General features: G+C 35.0%; 1 protein-coding gene across 12 annotated transcripts in view; it reads left to right on the top strand.

Annotated features, from left to right (window-relative positions):
• The window catches only part of WDPCP (WD repeat containing planar cell polarity effector), a 479,815-nt gene that overhangs the window by 91,756 nt on the left and 370,094 nt on the right, over positions 1 to 17,965 (top strand). For 11 of the 12 annotated variants that reach the window (XR_002516673.2, XR_002516674.2, XM_021924873.2 and 8 more), the window contains exons 2-6: positions 5,025 to 5,109; positions 10,330 to 10,377; positions 11,238 to 11,282; positions 12,841 to 12,911; positions 13,165 to 13,224. Coding sequence is in view for 10 of the 12 variants with exons in the window: in XM_021924873.2 (XP_021780565.1) it covers positions 5,049 to 5,109; positions 10,330 to 10,377; positions 11,238 to 11,282; positions 12,841 to 12,911; positions 13,165 to 13,224 (285 nt within the window). In the remaining 2 variants the exon portion in view is untranslated. Of the gene's footprint in view, positions 1 to 5,024; positions 5,110 to 10,329; positions 10,378 to 11,237; positions 11,283 to 12,840; positions 12,912 to 13,164; positions 13,225 to 17,965 lie in introns of those variants that run through there. The other variant, XM_021924878.1, reaches the window with a different exon arrangement.

Here is a 17,965-nt window from a genome sequence, read left to right as displayed (position 1 = left end):
CTGTCTTTTTAGTGATTGCCATTCTAACTGGTGTGAGATGGTATCTCATTGTGGTTTTGATTTGCATTTCTCTGATGGCCGGTGATGATGAGCATTTTTTCATGTGTCTGTTGGCTGTATGAATGTCTTCTTTTGAGAAATGTCTGTTCATATCCTTTGCCTACTTTGTGATGGGGTTGCAAAACAACTATTTATACACAAATACAATATTTGAATAATACAAGCTTAGTCTTGACTACTTCCTCCAGGCAGATTTTTCAAACCAGGAAATTACCAGCATTGTTTTTAACTGGTGGCACACTTGAGTAAGATTCAAGATGTTTAGAGGTCTTTAAAAAGCTTGTGTCCTTTAAAAAAACCTGCAGGACATATAAAGCTTGAAGACTAAAAAGGATATTTATTTGGTCCTCTCCCACCTTGCCCATCTACTTATTATTATAGATTTTTACACACTTGTTTTATTTACTCCATTAATTTTCTTTAGTTTTACCTGATCTTCTTGGGAGATATTTGAAGTTAAGGAAAAAAGGAGGATGAATAACCCACATTTGACTGTCTTCTCCCCACTCCCCCGCTAATGCATGACCACTTGCAAAGCTCCCTCGTTAATCACACAGATCTTGGGGAATCCACAAGAGTTGTGACATTTTGTTGATAAACCAGTCCAGTCATCTACTAATGGACATTGGCCATTTTCTTCTCATCCATGAACCCACTACTTGCTAATTATTGCTGCTATTTCTTCAGATGATACAGGCCACTCCTTGACCACCCATGTCTGCTTTTGCTGGATACAGATTCTGCTTTGTCTGGATACCACCACATTCACCATTCCTGCTTACTTTCTGCTGCACACCACTTCCTGCAGCCACTTCTCCATTCTTTTTTTTTTTTTTGAGATGGAGTCTCACTCTGTCGCCTAGGCTGGAGTGCAGTAGCATGATCTTGACTCACTGCAACCTTTGCCTCCCGGGTTCCAGAGATTCTCCTGCCTTAGCCTCCCAAGTAGCTGGGATTACAGGTGTGTGCCACCATGCCCAGCTAATTTTTGTATTTTTAGTAGAGATTGGGTTTTGCCATGTTGGTCAGGCTGGTCTCGAACTCTTGGCCTCAAGTGATCCGTCTGCCTCGGCCTCCCAAAGTGCTGGGATTGCAGGTGTGAGCCTCCGCGCCTGGCCAGCTTCCCCATCCTTATATGATAGGTCCCTTGTGGGGCCACAAAGGGGTCCTTTAATAAGTAGGAGAAGAATGTCTCTCTCCTTCTTTCGTCCTGTGCTTTTTAATGGGAAACTAGAACAGTGTTGTTTGTACATCAGAGCATTTTGAGAAATATCTTGTATATTTTTCTCAGTCTTCCCACCACCATTGGACCTACATATGGATCGTGGGTGCTGAGCTGGAAGACAAGTCCAGGTCATAGACTCTATATGGTACTATGCTCAGGATTTCCCGTGTTCAAATGTAGAGAATTAATGGCTTGACTCTTGGCTTTGAAGCTCTTCACAGATCTCATTTTGCTTATTCTCCTTGAAACACTATAATTTTTGATTAATTTAGGACTTTCAAACTTAATGAAGATATAGGGAGTGGACCTATCAGTTTTTCAAGTAAAAGGTGTTTTTCTGCCTCTTAGAAATAGCCAGTGTAGATTATAATGAAAACTACACTACACTCTCCATTTCTGTTATCAGGAGAAAGTTTTGACAAATTATTACTAAATTGATTTAAACTGAAATACAGAATTTCAAGTGTTATCTTCTTTTGATGTGTAAGTAAAGGTGCAGTCTTTTGGTTTTATCTATAAAATTTTATCTGTATTTAATTTACATGATAAGACTTTTTATATAGCAACAAACAGCTAAACTTCAGCCTTGTCTTATGCAAGTTGTCATAAATTAGTATCACTGGTATCTGAATAAAAACTAAATTGAGGAATATAACTTATTTTTCTAGTATAGTATAGAAGTTGGTGACTTTTGATGCTGAATGTCAGAGGAAGTATACACCTGTTTTACCATCTCTTTTCTTTCTTACTTGCAATGGAATATTAACCCATTTGCATGTCCTAATTCAAATACCTTCTCTTGTATAGTAACTTCTCCACATCTGGATGTTTTTCCTTCATAAACCGCCTATTGTACTTAGTAGTTATTTATTTCATACTGTGAGATTACCACATAAGGTCAGAGATCATATTTATTGTTTTATTTTTTTCCATACAAATTTGCATAGTGATAGATATACTGAGTAACAGCAAGCAGCAACTGCAGTGTTAAGGTAATTGAGTAAGTGTATCTTGAAAGCAGTCCTGATGTAGGTACTTTATTATACCCATTTTATAGCTGGGGACTCTTAGAAATAGAGAAGTTAGGTAATTTGTCCAAGTTAGCTACTAAGCTGAGAAATTAGAATAAGAAAACAGGCAGGCAGATTCTAGAATCTACACATTAAGCTAAATAGATGAAAAATAAATATTTAATTCATTAACTGATATTTTAAAATAAACATTCCAGACCTCACATTTCCAAATGAAAAGGCTGCAGTTTACATATTCTAATACGGTAAGTATTTTAGTTAAGAAAAAAGCTTAACTGTAAGATGACAATTCTAAAATTAGCCTCATAAAACTAACTGAAAGCAATTCCAAAGAACACTGCATTGGAAACATTTTCAGTAATAGTAGGCTCACTAGAGTCACTTCCAAAGTGACAACTCTGAAAGATAATACTCAGTTTAACTGAAAAATTAGTAACTAGCTTAATATCCCTTTTTCTCTACTGCTTGCTGATAATGAACTGCATTCTTTCTCTTAGTAATGCAGTCCACTAGCTTTCCAACTCCAAACCTGTATACAATGGCAGCCAGCATTTAGGCACAGCAGGGCAGATCTGGGGATTGAGGGATTCCTTATTTCATCTCTTACCTTTAAAGGCATTTAATGCATGGAAGAAAGTAAATTCAGATCAACCCCAAATTTACTATTGTAGCCTGTTTCCTCCTTACTCTTTCTAGCTTCACCTTTCTATCACTATCCACTGTGCACCTTAATCTACTTTCATCCTTGGGTCATGCCATCTCTTTTTTTTTTTTGAGATGGAGTCTTTCTCTGTTGCCCAGGCTGGAGTGCAGTGGCGCGATCTCAGCTCACAGCAAGCTCCGCCTCCCGGGTTCTCGCCATTCTCCTGCCTCAGCCTCCCCAGTAGCTGGAACTACAGGCGCCTGCCACCATGCCCGGCTAATTTTTTGTATTTTTAGTAGAGACGGAGTTTTGCCATGTTGACCAGGCTGGTCTTGATCTCCCGACCTCGTGATCCATCCACCTCGGCCTCCCAAAGTGCTGGGATTACAGGCATGAGCCACTGCACCCGACCGGGTCATGCTATATATACTATATATACTCCCTTCCATAACTCTGTCTACCCCAATACAGTAGAATACTGTGGTTGCAAACAGACTCTGGAGCTAGTCTGTGTAGATCCAAAGCCTTCACCACCTGCTTGCTATGTGACCACTCTGTGCCTCAGTTTCCTCATTATAGGAATACTGATGGTACTACCTCAAAGAGTAGCTATGAGGATTAAGAGAGTTAATACATGTAAAATATTCAGAACAAGTAAGTGTTGTCTGTTGTTATCACCATCATTTTCTTCCTCATCTTTTTCTCCATCATCATCATCATCATCATCATCATCATCATCATCATCATCATCTGGTGAAATCCTATCCTTCTTTGAGGACCCACTAACATTTCACAACTTCTCTGAGCTTTCTCACAGCCCAGCTGTTCAGTCAGGATTGGGCCCCTCTTCTGTGCTGCCACATTTTTCACTCTGCTGTTTCAGTCCGTAGCATACTGTATCGCATTAGTTCAACATGCATCTGTTTCTTGATTGTAAGTGCATTGAGGTCACATAAATGTAAGGATGAAGGGCAGGCCAAGGAAGTTTGTACTATGTCTGAAATTATTTCGGATTATCAACCATATGGATACTATGGGAAATATTTTTAGTCACTCCTAATGTTAAAGAAGCTGAAGGATTTTTCCTCCATTAAAATGTCTTAAAATATTTTTCAAACTTCATCATTCAGAAGTTTACTGGAAAGAACATTTCTTTCATGATTCTATAAATAAAATGTCCATAGTTTAAATTATTGTATATATTTCTAATATGTAGGATAACATAAATACAGTGTAGTACTATATGTATTTCCAAGCAAACATTTGAAAATTATATAAATTCCTTTCAAACATTTGTAAAATGTTGACCTTTTTTCTAATGCAGACTAGCCTTCTCCCAATCAGTCTAAATCGATGAGGTAGTATTTGATTAAAAAGAAAAGTATTGATAGTGTCCATCCCTAGCCCCTGCTAGGGCGAATAAAGATGTATATTATTACCATCTTGTTTTTTCAAAAAAAAACCCCACAGAATAAAATATCTGGATCCATCATGACATGCAGATTAACATACTAAGCTGAATGCTAATGTGGTTTCAGAGTTTACTTTTAAGTAATTATGTTTCTTATAATAGTAACTATATACCATTTACCTTGCAAATTTCACTTTAATTAGCCTGTTTGTATGTAGGATATTGTAAATATTTGCTTTATATACCAAAGATGCACCACAAAATGTGCTCGTACTTAATAACTACCAACAGATGTTTCTTTTCCTTAAAAATAAAACTTAAAAAAAATGCTTAAATACTAAATAATTCTAAATATACTCAGAGCCTTAACCAAACATATGCTATTGAAAACCTAAATACTATATATATTCTTCTTACCACATTTCTCAATGTGATGACATACTAAATCCAGGAAAAGGAGTGTATTTTTCCTCTTTCTAGAGTTTATTTCTGGATGGTTAACCAAGGATACACTAGAGCATGTTTATTCTAATAGACCATATTTCAAATAACGGTTGTGGCGAATGATTCTTTTTACTATTTTTAAGGTATCTTGGTTTTATTGGCAATAGAAGATAATTAATTGGCACTTCTTTTTAATTATTTTTTAAACAGGACAGAGATTCCTTCTGCCATCAGATGTCTTTCTGCTTGACTGAACTGCACCTGTGGTCTTTGAAGAATACCTTACACATTGCGGGTAAATGAGCTCTGGATTAATTTCAATATTTTTCAAATATGTTACACCATTATAAATAAGTACTAGCAAAGGTTAGAGTCTGAATTCTCCAGCTGGAGTTGCATTCTTTCTTTATTCTTAATGAAAAACTGGTTAATGGAAAATAATTCCTTTTAATTACTCTTACTAACTTAATATTTATAGCTTGAGTTAGGTTTTCAGTTTTGAAAATTAATCTTATTGGCTTAATGTTTGTTCTCTCAAGATACACACATGTTCAATTTGTTTTCTGGGATTCTTCATATTAACATTTATATTCATAAATATGTACAGGATAGCTAATGGTAAAGGCATTTCTATTTGATATTAAAATAACATTTCAAACTTATAGCTAAGATGTACAATTATTTTCATGTTCTTTGTTTTTCACATTTTTGGGGGGGAGAATAATATGTGTGTTTTAATAATGCTTATTAACATAGGATGTAGTATACTTTATAAGAAATATCTTTTAAAAAATCTTTAATTATACAAAGTAACACTTGTATTTAGGAGAAGAATATTATTTATATCACTTAAGCATCATTATTAAGAAAATGGTTTACCTTACAAAGTATTGTTTCTTCATATCAAATATAGAATTAAGGATGATTGTGATATTTTCATCAAGTTTATCTGCTTTAAAATGTAAATAGATTGAAATTTCAGTTAAAGTAGATTTAACATTCGTTTGCTTCCTCCTAAAACTCTTCTAAAATGCCAATAAAGGAATACAAATAAAGAAAGCATAAACCCTTTCGAGAGAGGGGACAACTGAAATTGGACAAATTTTGGAAGATGGGAGGGAAAGAGGAATTAGCAGAGCTGTAAAACCTGAATATAAATTGCCTGCAGAGGAGAGTTCCGGTGACAGCCAATTTATGACTCAAAATTCTGGAAAGATACAGAAATTTGAGGAGCCAGATATTGTAGAAGATGGTATGTATCATGAGAGCGACAGTAAAGGGACGTGAAAGTTTGCAGAAGAACTTGTGAGATACCTTTCATGCTGTGGAAATATTTAATTAAGGAGGCTCTAAAGTTGGGAACACCAGGGGCAGTGGAAGACCTGCTGAACAGAAAACAGGCATGAAATGGAAGGAAGCCTACATACTTATGGGTGAGGTCTTCTTAATCCCACTTGGTTCTGAGAATGTCATACCTATTTGTACACTTTCCAAGAAAGAAGGGGCTTGAGGTATTCCTCTCTGGAATGACTGAATGACCCTAGAAAGAAGACCTTTGTACCTAGATGTTTGAGGGAATTCTTTGGTGAAATACCCTGGTCCTTGCCTGATCAGTGAAGCTCACCAGTTGGCAAGCTCTATTTGTCTACACAGGGCTTCCAATCAGTTTTTTAGTGCCTCACTTGTAAATACAAACAGAGAACTAAGGATCACCAGATATTTGAGGAATATCTTCAACAGGAAATAAAACAAAATGAATAGGTGAATGGATCTCTGAAGAAACAGAGATAATGTAGGAAGAGGGGAAAAAAGTACAACAGAGACCTAAGGAAAAATACTAAATCCGTGAAGCAAGAAACAAAAACAGAGGCTTCAGAAAACATTTGAAATTATACAAATCTCTTGGAAATTAAAAATACATTGCAGAAAAAATTCAAAATTCAAAAGTGTAAAGAAATCTCAGAAAATAGAAAAAAGAAATCCCAAAGTGAACTTATTTTACTGCTGGTGGAAATCTTTAATTGAAATGTTTTCTTTTCTAATCATAATTCCCCATTTTTCATCTTTTTCCCTTATTCTCATATATCTAGGTTTTATGCTTCTTCAAGATGGTCAGTCTTTTAATCGCTTGACATTCTCCTAGTCCATTGGGACTTCTTCACTTATCTTCCTACCCATCTTGGACCCCATAGTTGGATGTCTGAGCTATTCCATCTTGATCCCCTTTTACCCCTCGTCTTCTGTTTATGCCCAGCAAATGCCTTCCCTACCCCTCCGTGTGTCCTCAAGTTTTCTGTCCCTGTTCCTTCTATTCTGAGTCAGTGAATGGTTTTTAGAGAAGAATCACACAGTGGTGCACAGTAGCCCCATGGGAATAGTCTTCAACCCCAACTGCATTTTTGCAGGGCCTACCCGTTCTCTCTATTGGGACATTCTTCTGTTTAACCATTTGTGAATCCTACTTCTTTAGGGCTCAGCTTTGTTAAGTCATTTAGAGAAGCCTTTCCTGCTATCTAGACTAAATTAGTAACCCTGTTAATGTGCTGTCATTATGCTCGATGTTTATTTTTAAAATGTTTGAAATAATCACAAACTTACAGAAAAATTGTCAGTACAGAGAATTTTTTTTCTTGAACCATTTGAGAGTTGTAGCCTGATGCTTTATCACCCCAAATACATTCATGTATATGTCCTACAAAAAGGATTTTGTCCTGCATTACTGTATAGCCATTGAAATCAGGAAATTAATAATGATGTACTTCAGTCTAAATGGACCAGTTCACCAATTGTCCCATCATTGTTCTTTTTTTAGGAAAAGGATTTTGTTACAGTGACACATTGCATTGTTACCGTGTTTCTTTAGTATCCTTCATTCTGGGTTATCCTTCATCCTTCTTCTCTTTTTTTTTTTTTTTAACTTTCATGACCTTAACATTTTTGAAGATATTAGGCCAGTTATTGTGTAGGATGATCCTAAATTTGGTTGTATTTGAAATTTCCTCACAATTAGATTCAGGTTATACATTTCAGTGCATCCTATCAGGTGGTGCATAATTTCAATTTGTCCCTTTCCTGACGATATTCATGATTACCTGATAAGATAGTGTCTGCAAGGCTTCTCCACTGCGAAGTTACTTTTTTCTTTGTGATAAGTATTTCATAGGGAAGTACCTTGAAATTATGTAAATATTCTGTTCCTCATCACACTTTAAATATATTATTATATATGATCAATTTATTTTATCTCTGTGGATTCAAGTTTTCCACTTTATGCAGTTGTACTAATATAGTCATATCATTATTTTATTTTATTTCATTATTTATTTTGATGTTTAAATTGTCCCTGATGTGGCCAGAGGGACCCTCTTCAGGCTGGCTTCTGTGTCTTTTTGACATGTCCCTGTCAAAATTGGAGCACTTTAATTCTTTCTGGTACAACAAATGTTCCAGACTCATGTTGTAATTTCCTCTTCCTAGCCTAGGAATCGGTCACTTCTCTAAGGAGCTTTATTCCTTTTAGAGGGTAAGGGTGTCTAGAAGCCAAGTTCTGCTTTAGGTGCACTCATTATTGGAGTATTGCTGCTCCCAGGCCCTCTTAGTGGACAGAGCTTGCAGAATGTATGTGTGTATGTATACACACATATTTACATCCACATTTATTTCTATATCTATCTCTCTATATTGAAACCATGAGTTCACACTGGTACATCTCATTCCTATCTACCACCATAGGGTTCATTCTAATTTTCTCCCTTTCCATATTTGTATTTTTCTTCTCAGACAATGGGACACCTGGAGCTCCCCTATTTTTTATTTATTTACTTAATCAGTCATCCTGTTTGCAGTCAATCCACTATCTCTGTGGCTGCTCCCTCCCCTGTATGGATACCCTTCTCACCCCATGTGGATTTGATATACCATGTTGGGCTGCCCCCATATGTAAATGTTCTCCTTACCTTGTTTAGCCTCTAATACCCACACCAGGCCGTTGCTTCATGAGAATGTTCTTACCCTGCTGGAGTTCCAACACACCGTGTCAGGCTGACTCTCTGAATGGACACCTTCCTCATCCAGCTCTGGCACCCATTGTAGGGCAGGTTTTCTTAACTGGATGCTCTCCTTATTCTGCTTGCGTTTTGACAATCCCACTCTGGGCCAGATGCAGTAGGTCAGACTTGTGCAAATAATTCAGGATTCTTTATGATCTTCATAGTTCTATTCTAGAACTTGTGGCATATATTTGGATGTATGGAATGATGGGTATAATTATAGGGTGGAATATTTTAATAGAGATATTGTCTGCATATGTAGTGCCTATGGTTCTTAGATTTTAAAATAGCCTCTTTATTGAAGTATAATATATGTACTGAAAAGTGTAAAGATCATAAGATTATGTTGTGAACCATCAGAATGTGAAAACACCCATAAAATCACCATCCAGGACAACAATTAAAATATCAGTATCCAAGAAGTCCTACTCATGATTTTTCACAATAAATCCTTATTAGATATAGTCAGTCTAACCAGTAGACATAAACTGCATTCTTTAAAATTGTATGCCTCTACTAATGGCATGATGAATAAAATAGAGCTTTAACAAGTACACGCAATTGACTATTTTGAAAGACTATATTTGAAAAGTTAATTATAGCAGTAATACTTTTTTTTTGAAGTTTTATCATTCAGTTTCAGAAAGTCTGGAGCAGTCAGTCACTAGGGGGCAGCCTGTACTGCTTCCACCTATACTCTTTATCCTTATGTTAGTAACAGAATTATTTTGTATGGAAGAAAACAAATGTTCCTTCAATGAAAGAAATATTTTATTATTCATAGATATGAAGAAAATGGACAAAATTATTTTGTTATCTTATATTTAAATTGGAATAATTCCTTGGTTAAATGAATCTTGACATCTGGGAAGCCCAACTTTGCTTCTTAGGTAGCCCCAGCAAAGTGTCCAAATTTAGGTTTAGAAGGGGTTTTCCCTGCCTAAACAAGTTTCAGATAATAATTTATCCAAACCTTCCTCTAATCTTCCCTTTTTCTTCTGTGGATTTCTCCCAAATGCCATAGGATAAGAACTAGACTCTTGAGCTAAATTGGAGAAAAGAAAACCACAGCTCAGAATCCAACAGGGCATTTTCTTCCATCCACTGATTTCATTTGGCATTGCTTAGTGGCAGTTCCTTTTGGTAGCGCCCTGTGAAAAATATCAGAGGATGTGTGAAAGAGAAAACTTGGTCTTTCTTGATTTCAGTTCTTTACTAATCTTTTTCTCATGCCATTCTAGTTTTGTGTAAATCTTTTCTCATTAGATTGATAAACTTTCCAGTTTCTGCATATCCCTAGAATACATGAACTCATCTCCAGATGCTTTTGAGCCATTTTATTTCTAGTAACATAAGGAGACTGTTCCTGCTTTTTTCCCTACCCTTCCCCTAATATAGTATGGCTTGGCTTCTTATTCTCGGGGACTTTTTAATCATAATTTAATGTTATTTCTTCCTTTCTATAGATAGAAACATTGGGATTTACCAGTATTATGACAAGAAAGATCCACCAGGTAAAGTACCTATTCTGTGCAATTAATTTTTATTAACTAAATATTCTAAACCATGAAATACTGACCATTAAAAACGCTCTTCTTATGAGCTTTAGATAAATTCTAAAATTTTAAGAAAAGTCCCTTCAATTCTTTAGAAAAATGCTGAGGTTGATATCTATCTGTTCTATATAAAATAAAGTAGTATCGAAAAAATGCTGTAGAAGGACATGAAAATTTTCATTTTCCTGCTGATCAGGCTGATAACAGGGCAGTCTATTCACGTTTATTTATCAGTGTCCCAGTAGAGGGCATTGTTAATGCATGGGTCCTACTGATGCTGGCCTCCTGGATCCTCACCTGATATCTGAAATAGGCATTTCTGAGTGAATGATCAATTTTCTTTATCTGATTAATCCTGTTAATCCCAGAAGTTTTATGATGGGCCAAAAGGTCTTTCTAGCTAGAGTTACTTCCTGTTTTGGTCTCCGTTGAAGTGGGCTTGTGTGAGCATCCTGTGTGCTTAGCTTAGTGGTTAATAGGCTGACTTCATGGTTCTGATGACAGACTGAAGCAGCTTCTGTTCTGGGCTCTGTTGCAGTTCTCTTTCCTATCTGATGAGATTGGAAGCTCAGGATTTTGGTCCAGCTGTTGTGCCCTTTCACTGCAAATTTAGGAAATATCTCTATGAAATGAAAACATCCAAATTATGGCCTTTTTTTCAACTGTCTTTTTAGAATCTAAGCATAATTTGTTAATCTCAATAATGCATGTAATGTTAATAATACATTATACGTGTACATATTAAAATGTAAGGCATTATAATAAAAATAAATTCTACTTTTGTTTTTTTCTTTCTGTCCCTTCTGCTACAATATCAGCGACAGAGCATGGTAACTTAGAAGAAAAGCAGAAGCTGGCAGAGTGTAAGCTTACTTTATATTTTTTGGAATTATTATAAAACTGGAAAGTTCAGTATTATAAAATATTCATCTGGAACAAAGAGGAAACATTATTCCCTCCAAATTTCTTAAATTCCCATTACTTAGAAATATAAACATATGAGTAACAATTGTATTTGTCAAGCCTTTCTAATTTAGACCATTGAAGTCTCTATTCAGTTTTGATAAAATGTATGTTTATATAAACATAAACTTTCATAATGAACTATATGTTAGTATATTTAAGATAATTATACCAAGCTTAAATTTTGATAGTAACATTTAATTATTCATACTTTGCCTAAATTGTTAACATGTCTTACCCATTTTTAAGAAAATAATATTTGTAATATCAGTATTAGCATTTTATTCACTCTAGTCTTTTCTGATCTCCAGTATATGTTATATATATTATGGCGACAATGTAATACGGTTTTAATGACATAAATTAAATATACATTAAGATTTTTTTGGATTATAGCTAGAGCTGAAAATCCCATTTGTTCTCTTGTTTTTTAAATGGTTGAACTGACATTTAATTTAAAAAATGATTTATTAGTAGCTGCAACACAGATTTAAAAATTTGCATATACGTTCTACATCAAAATTGTTTAGAGACCCAAATTCATTTGCTGAAATAAGATATATAGCAAGTCTACTCTCAAATTTAAGTATCTATGTATACTACATATGTATATGTACATGCAACACACACATAAGCACAAATACACATGTAACTCTTGTTTGGAATTATTAATGAGGAGAATCCAAAGATGAATTCATTTTTCTGATAAAATAGATATGAGTTTAACATTTTTAAATTATTTTAAGCAGAACTATTTTTAATTTATTTTAGGCTAACATGATGACTCTACTAAATAATTTTATCTTTCAATTAAATTTATTTAAAGCAAAACAAAGGCTTATCATTATTCAATTGTGGTGTATACTTTAAAGAGAACTGTTTTAAATTAAAAAGAGCACTATTAGGGCCTAATTTGTTAAAACTTGGATTTCCCTCAGATTTTTCCATAGTTTTAAAATGTGGAGCTTTAATGCCTAACTTCATATATTTTTATGTACAGTTTTATTTTTTATTTCTTTTCATTTTATTTTATTTCTTTGCTCATTATATTCATTTACTCATGATAATTTTTTTTTTTTTTTTAGGTCTGAGTAGGTTACTTGTAGAATTTAGGATTTCTTTTGGATTCAACATTTAATTATTTACATGAAAAAGTTAGCAAAGAGTACATCATTTACCATGAATTACTTGATTCACAAGCCTAGCAAACTTTCCCTGGGATTCTCCAAGCCTTGTTGGTTGTCATCGTAAAATTATGATTAGGGAGATTGTTTTGTGGTAAAAATCCTGTTCCTATGACAAAGCCTTTCAAAAGGCTGTCATTTGATGATGGAAATGAAGCCCACTTCCTCTCAATTATAGAGGTGTTTTATTTTAATCTTCCTAAGGCACACTGCTAAGCAGAATTTCCTTTTTAAATCTTGTTTAACTAACTGTAGTACATGTTTTATTTGCCAGCACGAGATTATCCTTGGACGCTCAAAAACAGACGCCCAGAAAAACTCCGAGACTCACTCAAAGAGTTGGAGGTATCTTTCAAAAAGTTTCAAAAATGGCAACAAACAAATCTGTTTTTAAAACATCTTTCAACAGCTTTAATTTTCATAAAGGATCAACTCTCATGGTGATGATAGCTTTGCTTTTGTCCAGTGATGAGTTCCAAAACAGTTGCATCTTTGTGTGGCATGTTGATCTTTTTTTGCTTGCAAATCAGAGGCACTTTAACTGATAATGACAATGTGTATAGCCAACTATGCTCTCTCTTTTTCTGTTGTACTTCAGGAGCTGATGCAAAACAGTCACTGTGTGCTGAGCAAATGGAAGAACAAATATGTCTGTCAGGTAAAATGGTTTGACAAGCCTTTGTAGTGTTTAACCAATGGAGCTGAAAACTATGTAGTAATTGGTATTCTTGTGTTATGTTAGGTAATAGACAAAAACTTTTTTAGCAGTGGTTATTTCATAGTTTGAGTTCTACTTGTTCTAGAGCTAACATTAGACAGATTGACACAGGCCACCAGGCTCATTAATCAGTATTAATCAGTATAGTTGTACTGACATACAAACACTAATAAAAATCTTTTCATATTGTATTTTTTTGTTTGAAGTTGTCTGAATGCTGTAGTAGATGTTTGCTGGCATAGATTTAATAATATTTTTGAGTGAAGATGAAACCACAGGGCAAAAGACTTTTTGGCATACTATTCTTGTAAGCATTTGTGAATATCATTGCTTACGCAGATCAAGAAGCCAACTACACACAGTTAGACCTATGATAACAAGACATTTGGTCCTACTTTTTGAACCCTCTAAGCTATGATGTTTACTATGGTAGCCACTAGTCATATGTGACTGAATAATTAAATAAAATAAAAAAATTAGTTATTCAGTTGCACTACCCACATTTAAATGTTCGATAGCCACATGTTATCATATTGGACAGTACAGATACAGAACATTTCCATCTCAGACAGTTCTATTGGACAGTAGTGTTAAGGCCTGGACAAATGATCTAAGTATTGAATGGGTAGATTCAGGACATAATAATTAGTGTACACTGATTACAAGATAATGACAAATGCTTTAGCTTTTCTGATAGGCTTAAAAAGTACTATATGTCTAGAAAAATTTAATATACTTGTGATAAAAAGAATAATTATTAGTCATCTATGGAACTGAAGTTGCATTAGTTCGAATAATAATTGTAACTGATATATTGAATCAAATATTCCTATATTAATTTAAATTATTTTTTACAATGTGATTTATTTTGTGTAATCATTCTTGTTTGTAGTTTAGGCCCATAGTTCTATTCATAAAGCTACAACATCAAATTTGTAGCAATTATAAACAGATCTTAATCTACTACTTGAATATATACTATCATTTTTGTGGATTCTAGTTTTTCCTCGTTTTTTGTCTAAACTAGTCTACCTTTACTCATGGAGGCAACTAGTTACCTTCTCAACTGGCATAAATTTTTATTTTTCAGAGATCTTTTACAAGGGTGAATTAGCATTTTTAGAATCATAGTACTTAAATTTGCCTTAGGTTACTATTTAAAAGGATGGAATTTAAAAAAATTATAGCTTATTTGCATAATAGTACATTTCAATCAGATTTTAAAACTTGAATGCAAAATATGCTCTAGAAAGTTTCAAACTTAGTACAACTCAAACTTGTAGTTTTTAATGCCATTACTCGCGTTAAAAACAGGCTCAGAATTATTTGACTGGAGGGCAAGCCTGCCACCTATAGTAAGAGGCATGTCTCATGGCCTCCACCCTTACCCATCACACAGGGTAAATTGCAACATGTTGGGCATCTTAAAATATGCAGTGGAGCATCCCAATAGACAATCCTTTTTAGATAGGGTTTAATGAATTTTAATTTAATAGTAATTTTGTGTGTGTGTCTGATGAAGGGATGTCTGGAGAAGAATGTCCCTCACTATTATATTAATTCAACTCAGAAAGGGAGTTTTCATGATAAAATATATGTAAAATTACTTTTGTAATTTACAGTAATCTAATTGGTTAATTAGGCTGGTGTACTAATGAGTCTGCTTTTTTTTTTTGAGATGGAGTCTTGCTCTGTCACCCAGGCTGGAGTGCAATGGCGCGATCTCTGCTCACTGCAACCTCCGCCTCCTGGGTTGAAGCAATTCTCATGCCTCAGCCTCCCAAGTAGCTGGGATCACAAGTGCGCGTCACCATGCCTGGCTAATTTTTGTATTTTCAGTAGAGACGGAGTTTCACCTTGTTGGTCAGGCTGGTCTCAAACTCCTGACCTCGTGATCTGCCCACTTTGGCCTCCCAAAGGGCTGGGATTACAGGTGTGAGCCACCGCGCCCAGCCCGAGTCTGCTTTTAACATTTCTAACAGGACTTATCTTTTTTGGTTGTTCTATTATATTCTGTGCTTCATTTCTATGATTATAAAGATATTTCTAAAACAGACCTTATACTCTCAGCACATGCTTGATGTGATATATTTTCACAAGATAACTTCACCTCCACACTGCCCACAGGTCTAGTTAGTCTTCACATATTTAAAGTCTTTGAGAGACCTCGTAACATTATCCGTTTACTTCTTCAGTTTCTAGTTAAGACTGTTAGCTAGTTCTTCTAAAAATCTATGTGTGTTCTATTTCAAAAGATCTCTGTTATAACAATAAATTAAAATGTTGATGTTTAAGCTACATTAGTAGCATAAGGAAATGACCCCCTTAGCCCTTTCAGTTAATTTTTTGTTAAATTTTTCTTAGTTATAAAGTAAGTAAACCACTTCAGTAGGCTCCCCAAGGGACCTCCTTTTGTGCACATATCCAGTATGGTGGTTCCGGAGATAACATGTCAGCTGACCGCAACATAATGCTCTATAACTCTTAGAAAAGGAGTGAAAAAGTTCATCAACATCTTCATGCTAACACATTTGGACTCTCAGTCTTTTAATTTGGCTACTCTTCTGCTAATGTACATTATTTCCTCCCAAGAAATGGTAAATTTAGGATTTGCGAATTTATTTTAGTTGTCATCCCTTACTGCTTTAAAAAGTGCAATTGTTTAAAAATGAGCCAGGCAACCACAGCAACGTAAGATTTCAGAGGATGCAATCTGAGGTTGGATCTTTCTGTGTGTCAAACAATGAGGATTTGTAAGTTTTCATCATTTACTGAAGCTTAGTTGATGTTGTCAGTCCAATGATCTGCACATTGTACCATTTAAAAACTAATTCCCCCCACCTATAAATTCAGAATATTTTTCTTTCTTACTTTGGAGGATAGTAGTTTATTTTATTTTTCAAGATCTTTACTTATTTTTTCTCCTGTTTTTATTTTTTAATTTTATTTTTGTTTTTTATTTCCATAGGTTTTTGGGGGAACAGGTGGTGGTTGGTTACATGAATAAGTTCTTTAGTAGTGATTTCTGAGATTTTGGTGCACCCATCACCTGAGCAGTATTCACTGTATCCTATTTGTAGTCTTTTATCCCTCACCCACCTCCCACCCTTTCCTCTGAGTCCCCAAAGTCCATTGTATCATTCTTATGCCTTTGCATCCTCACAGCAAACTCCCACTTATGAGTGAGAACATACAGTGTCTGGTTTTCCATTCCTGAGTTACTTCACTTAGAATAATGGTCTGCAATTCCATCCAAATTGCTGTGAATGCCATTATTTCATTCCTTTTTTTATGGCTAAGTAGTGTTCCATGGTATATATTTACCACAGTTTCTTTATTCACTTGTTGATTGATGGGCATTTGGGCTGGTTCCATATTTTTGCAATTACGAACTGTGCTGCTGCAAACATGCATGGGCAAGTATTTTTTTTCGTATAATGACTTATTTTCATCTGGGTAGATACCCAGTAGTGGGATTGCTGGATCAAATGGTAGTTCTACTTTTAGTTATTTAAGGAATCTCCACACTGCTTTCCATAGTAGTTATACTAGTTTACATTCTCACCAGCAGTGTAAAAGTGTTTCCTTTTCACCACATCCCTGCCAAATCTATTATTTTTTTAATTTTTTGATTATGGCCATTCTTGCAGGAGTAAGGTGGTATCACATTGTGGTTTTGATTTGCATTTCCCTGATCATTAGGGATGTTGAGCATTTTTTCATGTTTGTTGGCCATTTGTATATCTTCTTTTGAAAATTGTCCCTTCATGTCCTTAGCCCACTTTTTTATGGGATTGTTTATTTTTTTCTTACTGATTTGTTTGAGTTCATTGTTGATTCTGGATATTAGTCCTTTGTCACATGTATAGATTGTGAAGATTTTCTCTCACTCTGTGGGTTGTCTGTTTACTCTGCTGACTGTTCCTTTTGCTGTGCAAAAGCTCTTTAGTTTAATTAGGTCCCAGCTATTTATCTGTTTTTATTGCATTTGCTTTTGGGTTCTTGGTCATGAAATCCTTGCCTAAGCCAGTGTCTAGAGGGGTTTTTCCAATGTTGTCTTCTAGAATTTTTATAGTTTCAGATCTTAGGTATAAGTCCTTAATCCATCTTAAGTTGATTTTTGTATAAGGTGAGATATGAGGATCCAGTTTCATTCTACATGTGGCTTGCCAATTATCCCAGTACCATTTGTTGAATAGGATGTCCTTTCCCCACTGTATGTTTTTGTTTGCTTTGTCAGAGATCAGTGGGCTGTAAGTATTTGGGTTTATTTCTAGGCTCTCTATTCTCTTGCATTGGCCTATGTGCCTATTTTTATACCAGCACTATGCTGTTTTGGTAACTATGGCCTTGTACTATGGTTTGAAGTTGGGAAATGTGATGCCCCCAGATTTGTTCTTTTTGCTTAGTCTTGCTTTGGCTATGTGGGCTCTTTCTTGGTTCCATATGAATTTTAGGATTGTTTTTTCTAGTTCTATGAATAATGATGGTGGTATTTGAAGGGAATTACATTGAATTTGTAGACTGCTTTTGGCAGTATGGCCATTTTCACAATATTGATTCTACTCATCTATAAGCATAGGATGTGTTTCCATTTGTTTGTGTGACCTGTGATTTCTTTAAGCAGTGTTTTGTAGTTTTCCTTGTAGAGATCTGTCACCTCCTTGGTTAGGTATATTTC

Source organism: Papio anubis, chromosome 14 (genome assembly GCF_008728515.1).
Source record: "Papio anubis isolate 15944 chromosome 14, Panubis1.0, whole genome shotgun sequence".
Classification (NCBI taxonomy): Eukaryota; Metazoa; Chordata; class Mammalia; order Primates; family Cercopithecidae; genus Papio; species Papio anubis.
Note: the sequence above shows the minus strand (reverse complement) of the source record. Positions and strands in the feature narration are given on the sequence as shown.